The following is a 20,434-nucleotide window of genomic DNA, read 5'->3' as shown; positions in this document are numbered from 1 at the left end:
TCTTCTTCCTTATTCAGAAGGAGATATAAACAGAAAGTTGTAAAAGAAATAGCTTTCTCAATCTGTGACTTAACAGTATTTAAAACTTTGAACCCTTAAAATCTTAGCTAAAAATTACCTTGAATCCCCACTCCAGGAATATAACTATCACTTGTCTAGTTCAATTTATTTTAAAGGACCACTGAAGCCCAGAGATGCTAGGGGGTCCACAAGGTCACAGAGGGAGTCCTTAGGTAAGTTACACATTTTTTTCTTGAAGAATAATTCTATGTAAGGACTGCATGCCCGTTTCTCCCTGCATCACACCAGTGAGGTGAGTCTGTGGAGCTCGTCTGCTAGCGAGAGGGAATCTTACATAACGTTATGTAACAGTTATGTGTGGGTGACATTGGATTCTCCATATTCTATTAAAGCAAGCCATGGGTTCTGCATACACTCCACAGGAGGGGGCTGTACAAGGCTGTGAACATCAGACATTGGGAACATGGTGGGCCGCCTAAGGCCTGTCCACCACCGTATATAGAAAGGTACATTCTACTAAGATCTACTTTAGTCTATGTTTGAGGTTTTCTGTAACAAAAGGAATTATTTATTTTTTAAAAAAGTCTGCCATACTGAATTTTCTGTATCAAATCAGTTTCTAGATCAGCTTGAAAAAAAGGAATTCTACTGAGTTATCTGGGATCAACTCTGTAAAGGATTCTTCTTGTACTTGTGACTGATATTTTACCCATCTTTCACTCATTTATCCAACAAACACTTCTCAAATTTTACTAAACACTAGCCTAAGTGCTAAGTATACAACTAGACATATAGAGATATGTCTCAAAAAATAAATAGGGTAGAGGGAGAGATGGTCAAGTTAGGCAGAGAGCTAGATGGGACATGTGCTGAGCACAGGTAGACTCAGAGTGCTCTGAAAATGCAGAGGAGCTCTGACATCACTTTCTATTGAAAGACTAGCTTTCCTTAGAGTCTGATGTGTTCTGCATTTTTAAAATTTATTATAACATAATCCCTGAAGAAAAAACTGTCAGTATTATTATCCATTCTTCACTGATGGGCATTAAAGGTCTTGATAATGAACTATGGCAGGTTGAACACTGTTGCACATTCTTCTCTATTCCTCCCATTGAGAGGTGGACTCTTGGGTCTGGGCTGGTGCTGGGACTAGTTTGCACCAATAGAATATGGCAGAAGTGACGCTGTATGACTTAACACTGGGCCTGAAGAGATCTGTGACTTCTGCTTTTGTGTGCTTGGAACTCTCTTTCTTGGACTCCACCAGCCATGTAAGAGGCCAGCTACCCTGTCAGAGGAGAGGCTGCGTGGAGAGAGGCTTGAAGCTGTGTTTGATGCCTCAGCCCCGACCCCAGCCATCCTGGATGTTTTAAGCCATGAGGTTTTGGAGTGGTGTGCTATATATAGCAATAAATAACTGAAACTTGTAGCTAAGCCATGAGCAGAATGGTATGGTCACTCCTACCCATAGCCTGTGTGCACAGAACTGGACAAGGGCAGGCTGGGTAGTGTCCATGGAAGGTGGGCCGTTCCACAGAGTCTTTAAGATGGCTGCTTTGCGGCTTCCCCACTATGCTGGGAGTCTGCCAAAAGCCTCAGACACCTGACACCCTCCTTGGTTCCCAGCTTACTGGCAAACCCCCAGTTGCCTGATGAAGGAGAGTGAGCTTATTTTGAAGCTGATGGGGGACTGGAAACTCATCAAATGATCTGAATCAGCACCAGACAAGCCAAAGCGCTTTTGACGCCCAGTAACAAGCCTGGGCATACTCACCTGAAGACATCAACAGGACAGCCTGAAGGAGAGCTACTTCTGTGTCATCCAGGTTGAAAGACGACAGCGACATACCCAGGTCGAAGATGGCGTCTGACACCACCCCAAGACCCCCATTTTTCAGCTGGCCCCGTGTCACCGCCATTTCCCCATTCAAGGTCAAAGTCTCACTTTCTGGGTCATAGCGCACAGCAGCGCGAAGGGACATGATCTCCATGCAGCAGCCTTTGAGGAGGATTATCTGGTCTTCACATGGCAGCTGAAAAGAACCAGCCCACATCAGCAAAGAACGAGTGGACAAATGTCAATCAGGAAGGACACGGGGCATCTTAATGGCAGCAGAATTTCCTGTGATCAACATCAGCCCTGCACCCTCTGAGTTCGTGGACGTTCTCTTCCTACTTGGCTGCAAATGTTCAACAACCATTATCCATACTCCAAGTTGGTCATAATCTTCACTAACTATAATCTCAGTTGTTTGCATTTCTTTCATGATGGATATAGATCTTATGATGGTATTACAGTCGTGTGTGAAACTACTTCCTTACTCTGAGGGTTTGTATTATAACACCAGTTGATAGCTGCTTAAAAGTAGGGTTTATGTTAAACTTACCAACATTTTTGTCCTGTAGCTCTATTAGTCAACAGCCGACTCTACTGTTTAGCTGGTGACTGTGCCTCTCTTGGGTTTTTTTGAGCAACTTTGCTCCTTGAGGCTCTAAGGGGCAAAGACCTAGAAGATCTTTCACAGATGCGTGTTATGCATGAGGCCCAGAGGCGTAGCTTTGCCCAAGTCACCCAGTGAGTGAGGGGCAGTGGTGAGGCCGGGTTCACACCTCCTGCACACTGTGTCTCTCTGTCAGTGTGCTAATCTCATTTTAAGCTCATTGGGTGGTCCTGTGAATTAGGATTTGTGATAATGTGGTAACATTAATAATAAACTTAAAAAAAAAAGAACTTTGCTGAGCAAAATAATGAAACAAAGTAGGGTTTTATTTTCTGGAGAGGGAGAATGTTTAATTAAATGCCATTATCAAAATGGTTTGAAAGGCTATTAGTTAATGGGTATTGCTGATGAATTGAGCATCGTGCTGATTCACATACATCAGCTTGTTAAATCTTCACAGCCATGCAGTGACATAAATATTGTAATTTTGTTTACAGATGTGGAAATCCAGGCACTGAGAGGTTGAGTAACATGCTAGGGAGTCACATCAATGTTTTGTGGGTGAGGTTAGGATTTGAAGCTCGATCTGTCAGAATTCAATGCCATGAAAGGAAGAGGACACACTCTTCCGAAGTACTTTAGAAATAACTAGGTTTCCATAGTGACTCTGTAAATTACATGTAATTTCTATCTCTTCATTACAGCAGGTGCAAATTCCTTTTCAGAAATACTCTTGGTCACATTTGAACTCGGTTGGCTTAGGTTATTATATAAAAATACTACTACTACTGAATTTCACTTCAAATACTGGTATTTCATATTTTTCATGAACTCAACCTAGCCACCTTACATTTAATCTCAAATTGCTTAGCTTTTGTTACAGAATAAAAGTCATTTCATATTTGGTTGTGGAATCCATACATGTGAACTCTCTCCTTCCCCTCATTAAAACAAAATGACTGTGATTTCCTTTAATTAGGTTCTCGTTTGTACTTGTCATTCACATCTGGGGACTCCTGGCCCAAGAGCATGGTAGGAAAGAGGAAGCCTGAGCTTGGGTAGGTCCTTCACAGGTAGGAAGGAGAACGGCTGCCTCACAGGTAGGAAGGAGAATGGCTGCAGCAGCAGAGGCTGGCTTTCATGCCTAGGGCACTGGGTTTGACTCCAGCTTCATGCCTTCAGGATTACCTGAAGGCTTGGTCAGCACATTGCTGGCCCTACCCTCTGAGTTTCTGCATTCTCCAGATTCCTAGGAGATGCTCATGCTGCTGGACTGGGTACCCCACTCTTGAGAACCATAGGCATAAAACAGCAAAGAGAAATCAGATCTGATTACATCAAACCATTTAAAAAAATGTGTCACAAAGTACACCAACTTGGCAGGCCCCCTCTGCAGCCAAGTCTGATTATACATGTTGTAGAAGTTTTCTTTTTAAAACTTAAGTGTTGATAAGTTAAACTTTAAATAAAAGTTGGCTAAGTATCTGACAAGGATCACCAATGGTTTAAAAACTAGGCCATATACTTTTTCCTTTAAGAGAGGTTTGTAGGATCCTGGTGAGATTTGTTTCAACATGTGGGCAAATAATCTTAGTCACCTGTCAAAATACCTGTGAAAATGCACCACGGGAGTGTGACAGGCAGAGATGCAGGGACCCTCCCACCACCTTTTCCTGTCTCCTTGCGAGGACATCACGCAGGTTCAGTGGCAAAGATGACAGTGCCCTGCAATCTACCAATGATTCCTATGTGTGTTTTTGGCAGCTCTGCCAGCAATATTTTAGATATTTGCAAAGCCCTGGGTATTCACCAGCCTTACTTGGTGGTTTGGCATGGATCTTAGCAGAAACTTATCATGAACACAATTTGAACAGCGGATGAATCAAACTGCCTCTGGTAAGACACCTCTGGCTCTTGAGACCACCTGGGATCTCCCACCCACTCCCACAGTAGCTCAGGGGCCTGCACAGTTCATTTCCCTCTTTGGGGGTTCCAAGGATAGTGCCAAAAGCTAGTGGTCCTCAGGAGGCCACAGACACCACAATCATATGCATTCTGCTGTGAAAGCAGCTCCCCCTTTTTTCTTCTGCAATTTGGAGACTACAAAATATCAGGGTTGAAAGAGAGACAGAATCATGACTTTGAAGCAGGTTTAAACTTCTGAGGGGAGCTTGAAGAAAGACGCTCACTGCAACCCATGGCTGAAAAATTCCATGTGGACCTTCACTGCTGCCGCAGACAGAGCTGCATGGTGTGTTCGCTCCTGGTGGTGGTGATGGCTTCTTTCCTTTCTTTATTGCAATATGTCTCCGTGGTGGGCTTATATGAGCTTTACATTTTCTAAAGAAACATTTTGGGTGGGTATTCAAAGGGGACCACATGACCGACAGGCTAGCTTGAGTTGTGGGCATAGCAAATTCAATCGTTCCCTTTCAGACACCAAGGACTGGGCGGTGTGCGACACAGCCCAGAGAGGACCAAGAAAGGCCCAGGAAAACAAACAATGCAATGAATAAGAGAAAGAGGACACCCAGGGAGAGGGGAACAAGTACCCGAGACAGAGGGAGTGTACACTTACAAAGTGCTTCCAATTTGGTGGCACATATTGAAAGCCCTGAAAGATGTACATACCTTGGTCCTTAAATTCCACTTCTAGGATTTGCTCTTAGGAAATAGTGTTGTGAGGGCATAGGCATCAGAATGTTCACTGCAGAATATTTATATTAATGAAAAAATGGGAAATGAGCTCAAGATTTAGTGAAGGCAGATAACCTAAATTATGGCAGATCTGTTCATTAAAAGACTATGTGGTCATTAACAATTATCTAGTGAAAGCATCCTTAAATGATATATTCTACAGTTGAGGGTAAACAGTTAGGTACAAAGGGTGCTGGTAATGTTCTGTGTATTTATCTTGGTGCTAATTATGTGGGTGCATTAAGTCTGTGAAAAATTCACTGAGTGGCACCCTTCTGATATGTGGGCCTTACCCTTTAATAAACAGCTAAAAAAGTAGTTTCATAGGTAGAAAGTACATTATAGTATAAATTATATTAATATATCCCATATTTCACATCTATGTGTGTGTGTGTATCTGTACACACACACATATATTTGAAAAAAGACTAAAATAGGCTCCAAAGTATCAACAGCCTATCTCTTGATGGTGTGACCATAAATCATTACCTTTATTATACTGTACAAATTGCCCATGAATACGTATTCTTTTTGTCATATCCTCCCAAACTTTAACAAGTGTTAATTAAAAAACAAACAAAAATAGTCAGAGGCATGGAAAGCTCCACACCAGATACAGATATAAGTCAAAATTCCTTCTCCAGCACTCGCCGGCCCTCGGGAGCTGGGGTGTGAGTGGTTCCCGTGGCTGGTGGCAGTCAGCACACCCTTTGCCCTGCCCCCCACCACAGTGAAGTGGGGGGTGAGGGAGACGCACACTCTCAGCTAGGTCTTGGGGTCCTGATGCCCACTGCTCTGTCCTTCTTGATATGGCTTCTGTGGAGGCTCGGAAACAGGCAATCGGAAGCATCCCTCTCAGAGTCTGAGGTTTCCCAGGCTACAGCTAGGCTCCCCTTGCAAACTCAGACACAAAGGAGTGTCTTTATATTAGGCAGGACAGACCCATTCGAGGAGAAGAAACTCAGCTTCCTTTGAGGTGAGACGACATTCACTTATCACTTGGGGAACTTACGTAAGAGGCTCACAGCAGTCTATGGCCCTATTTGGTCTTTCTCTGGGTTTCCTTGAAAATGTGAAGACCAGTGGATAACTACCTGATGGTGTTTTCAAGGGGAAAAATTCTCCAGAAAATAATCAACCCCACTTGATTAAAAAAAGGAAGGTTGGAGGCAGGATGGTAATGTAATAGATGAAACAATACATTATTAACAGCTTAAATTTATAGAATTTTGTCCAAGCACTGTCCAAGCTCATATTATCCCATTTAAGCCTCACAACAGCTTTAAAAGGTAGATGCCATCATGATGCCCATGGTAAAGATGAGCTAACCGAGGTCTGAAAACACTTAATAACTACCTAGGATTCTTGCCCATGCAGCAGGCTGCTGGGCCCATGCTCTTAGCTACCACACAGTAGGACTGCTCCAGTTAGTGACGAAGTGTCCCAAAGGGAAAGTTTACAAGGTCTGGTGGGTGAGCTTATCAGGATGTCCTGAAGATGGGGAAAGAAAGGGTGAGTTTATAATAAGAGAATAGGTTTAAGGAGATATTAAGATCCTTGCTCTGTGAGGGTCACTTATTCTCAACAATTAAGAAACAATCACACACATCTGGCTGGGATATATAGTGGGAAGAATGTAGACTTACACTGACCACCAAACATGGCCCCATGTTTGGAAAAGTTAGCTCATTCTCTGATGTAAATTCTCCCCATCAGTAAAATGGGATTAATTAAAAACATCCTGCCTGCAGATCTGTTACAAGGACTGAACTGAATGTGGGCAAAGCTGAGCATGGTAACTGGGGCACCGCGGATGCTGAGGGAATGCAAGGCTGCCATCCTGTTTCCCTGCGCCTGGAGTCAGGTGAATGGAGACGATCTTAGTCGGCCTCACGTGGACAAGTTAATAAATGATGACTAACGAGGGGAGGTGGGAAGTAAAATGAAAGTGCATTTTCATTTTGTACTAACATTCCTTTCACATGACTAAGTGCCTGCTAATGAATATTCAATTATAAATAATAGTAGGTATTACTGGAAATTGATGGAACTCTAATGGAAAATAACCCAGAAGGAGAAACAATTTCCTCACCTCACAAAACATAGGCAACTTTTTGGCAAAATCCACCACTCTGGTAATTGCTGGTGTGATGATTTTTGTAAAATGGCTGAAGGCTTCCAAGTCAACCTTTCCACCTTCTGGGGCATTTACTATTGGTGCTTGTCCAATATCTTCTGGCTAAGGAGGGGAAACAAGAAAGGTTTACATGAAGAGGTGGAAGAGATCTTTATCATAGTTCTCATGCGGCAGAACATCTCTTCTCAACTGACATACTGCACGGTTTCTGCTTTTCACATCGATTGTGAACAGATTGAACAGATTTCACATTTAGTTCTCTGAGCAAAGGTACATGTCTTGGCCACGGCTTTAAGAGGGCCCTGGTGCTAACGTTCACAGGACCACTGCTGCAGAAAGACAGACATGGGAGAGAAATAGGGAGGGGGAAAGAAACCACAGGAATGTGGGTTCCACTCTGAATGCACAAAGGCTATATACTTGAGCCAGGTGACATACATTCAAGGGGCCCTAGTGTGGCCCCTGCAGCACATCCCACATTCTGCTGTGTACCTTTGTATTGAGGTGGGTACAGAGTGGGCAGTGACTGGGGAGAAGCCTGGGGTACCCTGGCAAATGACACCCTGCAGATTATTCTTGATTTGGGCCCAACTGCCGCTTGGAGTTCCTGTCTGCCCTGCAGACTCCAGGTGGAGGGAAGATCTCTAGGCTGCCCCTAGGAAAGGAGCTGTGCACACAGGGCAAACTTTTGGGCAGGGTGGGGAATTTACTGGTATTCGGCAGCCCTGGGGCACTTCTCTGCTGTTCACTTGCCCGAGAACATCCGACCTTGCTGCAAAAAGGGTGGTGTGACAGCTGGTTGTCACCTGGGGACTTGATAGAAATGCTGACTCCTGCCCTCTCCCCAGGCTTAGTGGTGCAGAATCAGCCACAGGGGGCTGTGCTCTAGTTAGGTTCTCTGATGGTCCCTGGAGCTGTTAGCTCCCTAAGCAGGCATTCAGGGGCTGCCACAATGCAGCCCCTCGTGCATCTCCTGTTGTCACTGGTGCTTCCTGCCAGACAATCCTCTCCGTTGCCCTTAGTTGTGATGATGATAACCACCATTTACCTGCAGCCTGCATGTGAGCCAGCCCCAGAATTCCAGAGCATCATGCCAGAGATTGCTCACAATATCCTCTGGGCAGATGAGCAAAGGAGGGCTTGGGGAGGTGAAGAACAATCCCGAGGTCAGGATGGGATCTCTCTCACCCAGACCCCACACAGTGATCTGCCAGGAGCCCCACAGCTCCCTCAGACCTGGAGCCCAGTGTGGCCTGTGCACTTTGGACACCGGGGCAGGATTCGACACCTTTGCCACGCCCCTTGCCAGCCTTCCAGGAGCTGTGAGTAGGATCAAAGTGACCAGAGACTCGTCCTGCTGAGGCTAGCCACGAGAACAGACAAGGTGCCCGAGTGGGAAGTGTGGGTGGTGGGCACTATGGGAGAGCTGGGCAGGGCTGCATTCCTCCCCTGCAGCGTGGTGAGGGCCCCACCAGTGAAAGCCTGTAGCCTGGGCCTGATCCCCAGACTCCACTGTGCATCAGAATCACCAGCAGCTGGGCGCCACCCCAGCCTCTGATGTGGCAGGTCTGGGTGGAGCGTGACTAGCCAATCTCCCTGGCTCAGTGCTGCTGGGCTGGGGCCGCACCTTGAGAACCTCTGGGCTAGCAGTACCCATGTCCACCTCAGGGTGATCCACTTCACATTTTTCTTACCACCTCTCCCTGTTAACTGCTCACACCTACTTTTTAGCACTAGGAAAAGCAAAGGATGATTCTTTGCCTCTTGTTGCCAGGGCACCAGGGTCAACGGGAGCAGCCCAGGCCCTCCAAGGGTGAAGTAGGAGTCTTGCTTACAGCCTGCAGAGAATTTTTAAATATATTATATAACCAACTCTGGCAGCACTGACCTTTTTGATTATCCAGTCAGTGCTTTGATTTATTTTATTTTGTTATTGTTTGTTTTGAGAGCAGTGAGTGGATAGGAAAGAAACCTGGTTCCTGTCCTGTTATCATCATCAATGACAGTGTTTTGGGGCACCTGTTGGCATGGCAAGCCCACGGAGAGCTATTGTTTTGCTCGCTGGGCTGCAGATGAAATTGATGGAAAAATCACATGTGCAATCTCTCTGTCTCACCCAGACTGAGCTAAGAGAAAATGTACATCAGCTCCTCCTTTGTGCACTGCGGCTCCCTGCATCCTTCAGACCTCCTTGCTGGTCTCTATAGTACCCCCACCCCCACCACAATGAGGCTCATCTCACCTGCCTCGTCTATTTTACAAGTCTGTTATAAAGATCAACTGATAAGAGGAACATGGTAACATTAAAAAAGGCAGGGAGTTTTATACACCCACATGTATAGATATACACACTCAAATATATCTGTAGGGTGAATTTTTTAGAAATAAGAATAATGGAAGTGTTTTAATAGCAGTTTTGGCCTGGTTGAATCCAAACATCTTCTCATTGAACACTGTCAGATCTAGTTTGATTATACTGAATGGTATTCAGTGTTTTTTTTTTGAAATGTCAATGGGTTAATTCTGACCTGAACATTTCTATTCAATTTATGCACTCATGGGGTCTTTGAATCACCACCTGTGATACCTCTAAAGGTTTGAAAAAAAGGAGGGAATTTATACAAAGAATTACAGCAATTTTAATGAAAATAAAATCCCCAAATGCAACAACCTCACAAGCTTTTCTGGTGAAAAATAAATATTAGAGTTGGAAAAAAATTTACTTTTAACCCTTTGGGTATTTAATGGAAAATACAATTGCTAGAAGTACAACTTTATACAAAGGAAAAACCTTCTGTTATATCACTAAGGTTTATCTCCATAATGGATCTTGGATATTAGAAAACACACACACACACACCACACAACATAGTCTATGAAATGACCTGAGTTAACACCTCAGGTCTGAGAAATTAAGGTTCAGTAATACACACTTGTTTGTGACTTCCCTGAAGATTTTTCATCCATGAGGACAATACATCATTTGTTAGAATATTCAGTAGATGTTAAAAATAAAGAGACAAATATTTGACATCATTTGAATCTATTACATATCTTATTACAGCTGGTAGCCTTGCAATTTACAATAATGAAAGGCATGCTCATACACACACCTATGTACAGATGCACATGAGTTCAAGTTCAAATACTGATGATACATCTCTGGCTTGCAAGTTCCTGAGTAGAGACTGTGGGGAAAACTTGCTTTTTGCTTCTGCAGATCAAACTGCCTTAGCTTGCTCATAGGTGCTTCCAATTCTCACTCTGACTTTCCGGCACTTGGCCCTAATGGACCCCCTGAGCCAGGCTGGCCACTCTCCTCACGTCTCCTCCCCAACTTGACTTTCACTTTTTTATTTCAGGGCTGCCTTCCCTCCTGATTTGCTTTCTCCAAAGTCCCCACTTTCATCTCATCTCTGCCAATTCTAAGTCCCACTCAACTCAAATTCTATCTTCTCCTTGGGAGTCTTTCCAGATGACCTCAGTTTGAAAAGTTGTCTACCTCATTTGAACATACGTGATGGCCAATGTGTATGACTTGTATGGCATTTGGGCATTTATTACTACTACTTTTTTCTGTAGGTGCAGAATAATACAATGTCAACAGAGGATATTGTTCCTACACGGAGTTTACTCCAAACCACATGTCTCACTACCACAGAAGGGGCAGACGTGAGCCACCCTCAGTGGAGAGAGACTGTTTCCCTCACTTGGTGTCCAATATCCCTTGTTCCCATCTCAGTCCACATCTACTTTTCATCATCATTGTCAACCACACATGGATTGTTGGTGGTTAAACTGGGCACTTCTGTACCATCATAGATTTTGAGTGGATTGGAGAAAACTAGAAAATTATATCATTTAAATACTTTAGAAGTAGTTCTAAAGAACGGCATTAGAGTTATTTATGAAAACCTGCATGGCTTCTGCAAAAGTTCCTTATTCTCCAAAGACTCTTATTTTCACAAACAGAAATACAAATTTGAAACCCAAGTCAAATGACCAATCTCTATTTCCAACTTGAGTCCTGGTCTTAGGGTGAAAAATGATGAAGCTCCTTTTGGAGAGCAAGTGACTTTCCCATTCCAGGTAAATGAATGCTTCTGGCTTTTTACAACATATACTTTTAAATCCCTTACGATATATTACTATGCTATGATTAACTTCAGAGGCTTCCTCAACTTCTTTTTCAGAACAAGATGGGCCATCATCACATAAAATGAATTAATATGTGTAGCAATGCTGTAAGCAAAGAAGAGGGTATCAGCCACACACAGGAGGTGCCATTTAGTGAAGCTGTCTTTAATGAAGGATTCTTAAGTCCTTGCAGGAATAATTCACCACTCAAAGAGTGACATTTTTATCCTGATCATAAATAGTCAATGGAAATCACCCTTCTGCAAGGGGTATATGTAAGTATATAAATTAGCTGAGACACAGGGCTTGATCATATCATCTCTGAGGATGGGCTGGGGGAATTGTATGCTCCATTTAACAAATACTTACTGAGTTCTGCTCTGGTTATCTACTGCTGTGTAACAAACTACCCCAATAGTTAGTGGCTTAAAACAAAACATCTTCACTGTCTTTCAGAGTTGTGGGGACTGAGGGGCCCAGGTGGTTAGTTCTCACCTGGGGCCCCTCATCCAGCTGTCATCAAATGGCAGCAGAAGCTCATAGCAGCTGCAGGCTCCTTTACTCATATTTCTGGTGCCTAGACTGGTGGGAGGCTCTCCATGTGGTCTCTTCTTGGGCTTCCTCACAGCTTGGTGGTCTCAGGGTAGTGGGGCTTTAACATGGCACCTTCCCTCAGAGAGGCTAGGTGGCGTCCCTCTCCAAGATCACCAAGTACAAACTGCAAGCCTTCTTGTGAATCAGCCTTAGAGGTTGCTCTGCCAAAATCCGTTGCTTAAAGGAATCACAGAGCAGCCCAGTTCAATGGGAGACAGGAATCAACTCCTCCCCTCCACGGGGGAGAGCGGCTGTGTACCCAGGGAGGAAAGAATCTCACAGCAGCTATCTTGGAGAGAAGCTACTGCATGTTTCAACCACTCATGTGGTGGACACTTCAGTGATGGTGCTGAACAGGACATGGTCCTTCCGAGGAGGAGCAGGGTGATCCCAGGCACAGACGGGGATTGGCGGAAAGAAATGAAGTTTATTGTAGAGCCAGATGTGACAGGGGGGCATTCTGATCTCCCCCAGCATCCCTCTAAGAAGAAAATGGGCTGGAGAGGCACTTCTTTGTATTTGAACCAAGAGGGACAATTTCTTGAAGAGATCAAGGATCTACGCAATTTACACGTCAGCCCCACAGTGGGAGGGGAGATTGGTGGGTAAACTGGTGCTTTGCAAATGTCAGCTTCCTGGAGGACATTTTTTTGTGCCTGGATGAACTCATGGTCCTGACAAAACACAAATGGGGACTCAGGATGAGTTTTCTCTGCAGGTGATCAGACTATGAAAATAGCCAGGAGCCTTTGAGTTAAAGGTGTAGACCTCACTAGTTTTAATTACCAGAGTTGTGCCATCTTTGCTGAGCAAAGGTTTGAAGAGGTCAGGTTATATTTTACTTTTAGAGTTGGTTTCTCTGCTTTCAGATGCAGCTCAAATGTCACCTCTGCAGAGACCCTTCCTGACTACCCTGTTTAGAGAAGTGTTCCGCATCTTCTAGGTCACAATCACACCGTCCTATCCTGACATTTATTTCCCTCATTGTGCCGACCACCACCTGCATCTGTCCTGTCTGCTTACGCTCTTACTGTCTGCTCCCTTCACTGGAACATGGCTGACTTATTCACTTCCTGGCACATGGTACCTGTTCAATCAATGTTTTTAAAAATGAACAAATGAATTTTCAGTGTGGAAAGAAGCACTTTGGTGACCACTGACACTGGTTTAGTTAGAATAGTATCCATCCTCCTTCGTGAGTAAAGAAAATTGAAATGTAAAATTCCATGCAAGAAATCCAGGACGTGCCCCAAATCTATCACCTTATCTGAGATTCAGCTTGGTCTCTACCCTGGAAGCAGGCCTGAAAGTGGCCTCCACAATGTCCATATATGGCTGACACAGTTGGGGAGAGGACAGACGTAGGCTTGGCATTAGGCAGGGCTCTATTTTTCTCTGCCTCAAATATACTGGGTTAGAACTGATCTATGCATCCTGAGTTAGTGTTTTCTGATTCCTGGCAGGTTCGGCAGGGTGGGGCTGAGGACGCAAGGTGAAGGCACTGAGCGGCTGCCTCTGCCAAAGCACTGCATCTCTGGGAGCCCCTCCTGGTTTTGCAGGTGGCCAAGTTGCACAGTGTAGTGGTTCAGAGCACGGGGGCTGGGCTGGGCGGCATCCATCACCACTTACTAGCTGGGCGGCTTGGGTAAGGTTCCTTAACTTCTCTGTCTCAGTTCCCTCCCCTGTAAAATGGGGATATAAACCATGTTACCTACAGGGCCTGGGGAGTCACTGTGTGGAAAGCACTTAGACTGGTACCCGGCACTTGGTCAGGGCCACCTAAGTGTTTGCTGACATTACTTTCAGTGGCCACTACCAAAAGTGTGTTAGAACACATTCATTATGATAATGCAAGTAATTGTTTAAGGGCAGTTGGATTATGGGTAAGTTTTATTATATCCCCCAAATTTCCTTTGAGGTTGTTATTATACTGTTTTCATGAAAAAACTAACCTGCGACCCCATTTTGATATGGCGCTGCAGAACAAGGACAATTATACCACTATACCTTTTGTTTAGGAGGGGAAGCTCTCTAATGAACCCTGGAAATGTGAAGAGACCCTCGGAATGTCTTAAGCTGGGGTTCAGTGAGGTGCTTATAAAGGTTTATGTCATAAGCTGAGGGCAGGGTCAGTGTCTGACATGGTCAAATACCAGCTGGTGGTTGGGGGTGGTAGTGGCCCATCTGGTGAGATGGGTGGAGAGCTTGGACTTGAACCAGAAAAGCTGAGTTACCTTCTGGGCCTGGTTCAGCCACTTCCTGGTAGTGTGATCTTGGGCAAGTCACTTGAGGCTTGGTTAGTGTGTCTGTAAAATGGGGATCATAATTCTGACCTACCCCAAAGCATTGTGAGGTCCAAGGAGAAGCAAATGGGCAGGACTAGTTTTATAAAAACATCAAAAATCGATAATCTGAGGGTCTGGAAAGGTCTCTTTTCTCTAGTTCCTATTCCCCCCATCCTTACCCTCCATTCCCATTGTCTTCTTGGACTCAAGGTAACCTATTTTAAGTTAAACATATTGACTTTTATTGATGATATAAAAATACATTTGAGATATGGGATACTTCATTCTAGGAATTATTCTAAAGTTGATTTTTGGAGTAAGTTTAGGGGCCTAAGTATGTATACAAATGGACATCTGAAGGGAGAAATAGGTATAGAAAGGGAAAACTGGCAGGTAGAGAATTTTACTAATTAGTTGATTCAGGGCTGACATTCCCAACACCAAAATCGAATGTGGCCTAATAAACTGCTTTAGAATTCAGTAACTCATAAACTGTAGATGGCAGGAGTGACTTTTGCCCTCAGACACATGTACATACAAATCTTGGCTCTGCAAGTTACCTGACTTCTTGGAGCTGCAACAAAACAGGGGCAAACACACGGGCCTCCCAGGGGCGCGGGGACTAAATGAGTTGAAGTAAAAAATGCTGGGCATGCAGCCAATACTCTGCCGCGCTGGTGAGCCTTACCAGGAATTTCCGTTTCTGCTTCCAGTGGCTGCCTTGGGCGTTGGTGGCCACGTGGGCTTCGGTGACAGTTTTGATGAGCTCCCACTCCTCATCCGTGGGCTCAGGCTTGTGCCCAATGGATTTCTGCAGCTCCTCTCGCCGCCTCTTCTCCCGGTTCTCCTCGATCAACTTCCTCTTCGCCAGCCGCTTGCTGTCATCCAGTACCACTGGGAGAGGGGGACAGAGAGATGAAACAGAGAGGCCCTCCCACTGGACACGTGGCAGCTGGCATGTCTGGGAGGCTCAGGTGGGGACCACTGATGCACAGATGGCCCAGTGGGTCCTGCACAGTGGGTCACACAGGGGCATTTCCTCCCTTTGGCAGCAAGTTGTTGCTAACCAGCCATTGTCCAATGTAAGCCTTCGCTTCAAACTCCCAATGCCTTGCTAGTTTTTAAAACAAAGCTCTGGGGGAGTTGGACACTGAGCAGACCACCTCCACAGAAGGTGGCCCTAAACAATAATGACACAGAGAGGTACACCCTCGCCTACCCACAGGTTCACAGCGGAGGCGGTCTAGGGTCATCTGAATTCACTCTCAGGGTTTCTGTTCCTCCCCTCTCCCCGCAAATGGCTCTTAGTAAGAACTTCAGGTTGGAGAAAAGTTCTGGAGCAGTGAACAATAGGCTAATGACCCCTTGCTTAGAGGAAAAAGGGCTCAACTCTTCATTAGCTCTCTGCGGGGCTCATTGGAATGTGGATGGGCCTGTGTCAGGCCTTAGGAGAGCTTGGGGTGTATTACTCTCTACCACCACAATGGGGGTTCAAGAGCCCGGGCTTTGGAATCTGGAATGGCCTGGGTTTGAATTCTGATACCACCACATTCTAGCTGTGTGACCTCTGGCAAGTCACTTAGGCTCTCTGAGCTTTCATTTCTTCCTGTATAAAATGGAATCAATCATACCCACTTCACAGGCTATTCAATGAGATATTGTACTACAAGTACTCAATAAATATAGCCATGGCTTTTATCATTTATGTAAAAGGAAAATAAAAAGAGCAGGTAACAAGAAACTATACTGCTGTGGTTATTTTCCAAAACAAAACCACTTCGCTGGACTCTTAGTAACTATTGGTGGAAAAGAAAGGTGCAGGTTTTAAGCTACAGAGTCAGTATTTTAAGAACTGGAAAGAGCCTTCGATTATTATTTAGTCTGACTTCCTCTTTTCACAGAGGAGGAAGTTAATCCAGACAGATCATGCTTGCCTAAAGTCACACAGCAAGTTCAAGGCAAGACCCAGGATTCCTGACCCCAGTCCTACAACATCGTTGTCCTGGGGCCATTTCTTGAAGGTGTGACCTGGCAGGAAAAGAGAAAAAGCGAACAGCGGGAGGATGAGAACCAACGATGTTCAGCTAATCTGCAAACAGAATATTGAAACCCCAGATCACCTAGATTTGATTGGATCATAAAAGTCACTTGTGCATTTACACATGTGGGAAATATGAATGAACCCACATTGGTTGACTTATTAAAGGGAAAAGAGGAATGGGGCTATACTCATAGCTCTGTCTCCCAAATGCTTCCACTGTGCTGGGGATTGGGGCATTTGGAGTGTGTTATCTAATTTAATCCTGAAAACAACCTGCCAGGTCCACGGTAATTTCACAGAAGGGGAATGTGAGGTTATGTCTGAGAGTCACACAGCCAAGATGTGGTAGATCTGGGACTCACCAGTTCTTCTGATTATAAAGCCTCTTACAATGCTTCACAAGCAAGTACGGCACACTCAGAATTGCTAGCCAGTCTAGATTAACACTGAGTTTTTTAACCTCACCTTTAACTTCTCAGTGAAACAATGGAATGGGTACTCAGTAAGAAGAATTCATTATCTGACACATCTAAGTGTTTGCATGCAGGTCAATGATTTTCACACGTCCTTACCAGGCGTATGGCTGGAGACAGCTAAATGCCTTTAAGAGACAAAGACCAAGAACACACTTAGCCAGAGGTGGGGATTAACCTCGGATTCCCAGCCTAATGCTCTAACAAACCCTGCTCCTTTCTTAAGATTCCCCATTCTGTCTTCAATGGACAAACCAGGACATTTCACAGATTTTTTAATTCTACCTGAGAGATTACTGTTTGTCACATATATGTCAAGTCGTGACTATTTCTTCCTTCTTGAGGAAAAATCCTCATTGCATTCTTTTTTCTTTTCTTTCTTTTACTTCTTTTTTTAAACTAAAGTTGGAGTCCTTCACTGGTGTGCAAAAAATTTATGCCAGTAGAAATCATTAACCTTGCTTCCTGGCAAAAGGGAAGCCATGTTCTGAATGACATGCTTATTATTTTACTGGTGGATTAATTCAAGTGATGGGTATAAACCCTTCACACCAGGGTGGGGAGCAGAGACCCAGTGGCTAATCTCACCACCAAGTGCTGGTTTGCTGAACACGGGGTAGGAAGACTTCAGCTTGGAATATTTTTATGTCTAAAAATATAACAAACAACCAACTGCAGGGTGACTCATGCAATAGCGCTCAACTTCACATTCTTTAGAAATTTCAGAACACAATGTGTTCTGCCAATACCCAGTCTCCGAAAACATCCACAAAAGGAATTCCTGCTTTTGGAAAAATATTAGGACTAGTTTATGAGGCTCTCACCACATGAATGTTGTATATAAAATTACACCTTTACGAGCTGAATGGACCAGGCCTCTCCTTTGTAATCTCCATCGCAGACTGCTGCTAATAGTCCTGTAAATGTAATAGGGATAATTTAACCTCTTCCCCTACCCACTATCTGGATACCTGGAGAGTTGGGTATCCAGGTGGTAAAAGGGGTAGAATGGAAACCACCCAGTGATGGCTGTGAGTGGGGAGTTTGTGGGCATGGTAGGTGTCTTCCCTTCACACGAACTCCTGCTTTCTTTTCTGCCTGGGTGATCTCCTTGAACCAAACCTTTCCCCAACCAACACTCCTTGAATATGAAACAGAGGAAGAATACTTACAATCTGTTGCCATGCCAACATAGATGCATTTTTTAAAGCGACATTCCTGGCACTGATTTCGTGTAACTTTGTCTATGACACATTTTCCTTCATATTTACAGGAATAGGATGGATGGAGATTTTTCTGAATGGTTCTTCTGAAAAAGCCCTATATGAAAAAGAAAGATCCAAGACAACAATTTCACATTTTCTAGAAATAAATGACGCTGGAATTTTGTGTCCACAGGACTGCCATGGGTTGTGTTGGACCTGTATGGGCCTGTAGCTCTACCTAGTCAAATACAGGACAATCACTTGGCCCCAAGTGATTCTAAAGAGTTCTAAATCTGAGCTGAAGGAGATGTCATAGGACTATACAGTCAGTATCTTTTAGGCATTTATTTGAGGGAAAGAGGCTAATGGGAAGAATCTAGTGGTTCACTTTTATATAAATTGTCTTACTTCATTTCACCGAGTGCCGTAATTGCGTTACTAAATTAAGCTATGAACAAGTTTGTGACACTTCACACTGGCGAATAAAAGAGCTGGATACCTGTGATATTTTATTAATAATTTAATCATTCAGTAATTATCTGGATGCACTAACTGCCTTTAGAGGTTTAGTTTAATTCTTGTTTTTGACTCTTGAGATGGCCATGACCAACTCAGGTAGCCCTTGAAACAATAGTATATTGGAAGCAAAGATTCCAGGTTCTCTACCAAACTTCTCCCAGAGCTGCGTACACTGGGTTCATAGCACTCTTTTTCTCCAGTATCCATAGACACAGACCTGAAAGGTCAATATTTCTTCCTTTCATAGGCATGGGAGAGTGCCACCGTGAAGCTTTCTGAGGACACCATAGTTTAGGTGACTTAAATAACATTCTCATGGGTGAGTTATACCAGAGCCTTTCTGGACATGCTACTCATCTTGGCAACCATACTTTTGCTTTGTAGCAGTTAATAATGCAGAGAACACTTAGCGTGAGGGCACACTGCAAAGTGTAGACACATTGTATATCCTTCTATCCCTTCTACAACCTTATGAAGCAGGTATTCATAATATCTCCCTTGTCTGGATTAAAAAATGAAGCCTAATGACTTGTGCCAAATCGCATGGTAAGTACATGTTAGAACTTGGTTTGGAACCCAGGAGTTGGACTCAAAATCTTATTTACTTAAGTGTTTATATCATATAAGCTGAATCCAGCTTATTTTACTGTATTATTTAAGTGTTTTAAATGAACAAATTATAAATAGTCCCCTTCCACCCACCCCTCAAAAAAAAAAACAACACTTCATTTTATCTGTTTTTGTAGAATCACAAGGCAAAATAAATTTTGAAGGTTTTTGTCTACTAAAGCTTAAAGGAGACCTCTAACTTTGTTACTTACATGGTGGGACTGAAGTACCATTTGACCTAGATTAAGCACAAATTTTAATGATCTTCTTTAACTTTTCTTGGCCTTGATTATGTGCATACATTTCATTCGCATATTCCTCATTCAGACAGCAGCTCTTTCTCATAATGAATAGGTCAAAGGTAGGATTTTACATTGGGCAAAGCAGAATAAAATGGAAAAATGACAGCAATAACTGAAATTCATGGACTTGAATTTTGGGGCATGTGTGCAAGTCCCTTATCATTTCTGCTGCTCAAGTTTTAACAGAAAAGCTGTCATATCATATTTGTGTTTTGCATCCTTAAACACTTGAGTCCAACTCCTGGGTTCCAAGCCAAATTCTAATGTGTACTTACCATGCAATTTGGGGCAAGGGATCTAACCTGTTTTAGGCTTTGTTTTTTAATCCAGACAGGGGAGATATTCTGAGTATCTGCTTCATAAGGTTGTAGAAGGGACAGAAGGATATGGAATGTGTCTGCACTTTGCAATGTGCCCTCACGCCAAATGTTCTCTGCATTAACTGCTACAAAGCAAAAGTATGGTTGCAAAACTTGAGTAGCATGTCCAAGTGTTTGATGATGTTGATATACTGTTATAAGATTCACTAAATCACACATGGGGCAGCTCTTTGACATGTTGGCAGCATTTTCTTGGGTATTCAAGATGGGCAAATCCTGCCAAAGCATGAATGTCAGGGCATGCTGCCAGAGAGGAAAACACACTTCCCTGTGAACCTCCCTCCCCTACTGTTAACCTCTGCCCATCCATTCCTTCCACAGGGAGGAGAGGGGCTGGGAAGCACACTTCCTTCTGGAGGAGGCAGAATTTCCCTAGAGGTGGAAAGACCTTAGTCTAGGGCATCCAGCAAGAAGCTGATTGCCACTATGAGGACCAGAAGAGCGTTCCTCTGTCTGAAGTCTGAGACCCCCTCCATCCCTAAACTCTGAAGTTGACTCATAATGGATGAAGGGAGCTTACTGAACAGTCAGAGGACAGTAAGGAGAGAATGAGGTGTGGTCTACCAGACACAGGAGTAGCTCCCATTCCTCCA

The 20,434-nt window shown here is 44.0% G+C and overlaps 1 protein-coding gene across 13 annotated transcripts in view; it reads right to left on the bottom strand.

Moving 5' to 3' along the window:
- THRB (thyroid hormone receptor beta) overlaps positions 1 to 20,434 on the bottom strand; it is a 370,782-nt gene that overhangs the window by 9,168 nt on the left and 341,180 nt on the right. For all 13 annotated transcript variants that reach the window (XM_057491371.1, XM_057491372.1, XM_036886123.2 and 10 more), the window contains 4 exons: positions 17,999 to 18,146; positions 15,001 to 15,206; positions 7,252 to 7,398; positions 1,796 to 2,054 (listed from right to left, as the gene is read on the bottom strand). In XM_057491371.1, coding sequence (XP_057347354.1) covers positions 1,796 to 2,054; positions 7,252 to 7,398; positions 15,001 to 15,206; positions 17,999 to 18,146 — 760 coding nt within the window. The remainder of the gene's footprint in view (positions 1 to 1,795; positions 2,055 to 7,251; positions 7,399 to 15,000; positions 15,207 to 17,998; positions 18,147 to 20,434) is intronic.

The sequence above is a fragment of the Manis pentadactyla genome, chromosome 14, assembly GCF_030020395.1.
Source record: "Manis pentadactyla isolate mManPen7 chromosome 14, mManPen7.hap1, whole genome shotgun sequence".
In the NCBI taxonomy this organism is placed as follows: Eukaryota; Metazoa; Chordata; class Mammalia; order Pholidota; family Manidae; genus Manis; species Manis pentadactyla.
The sequence above is the reverse complement of the archived record's forward strand: the minus strand, read 5'-3'. Positions and strand labels throughout refer to the sequence as shown.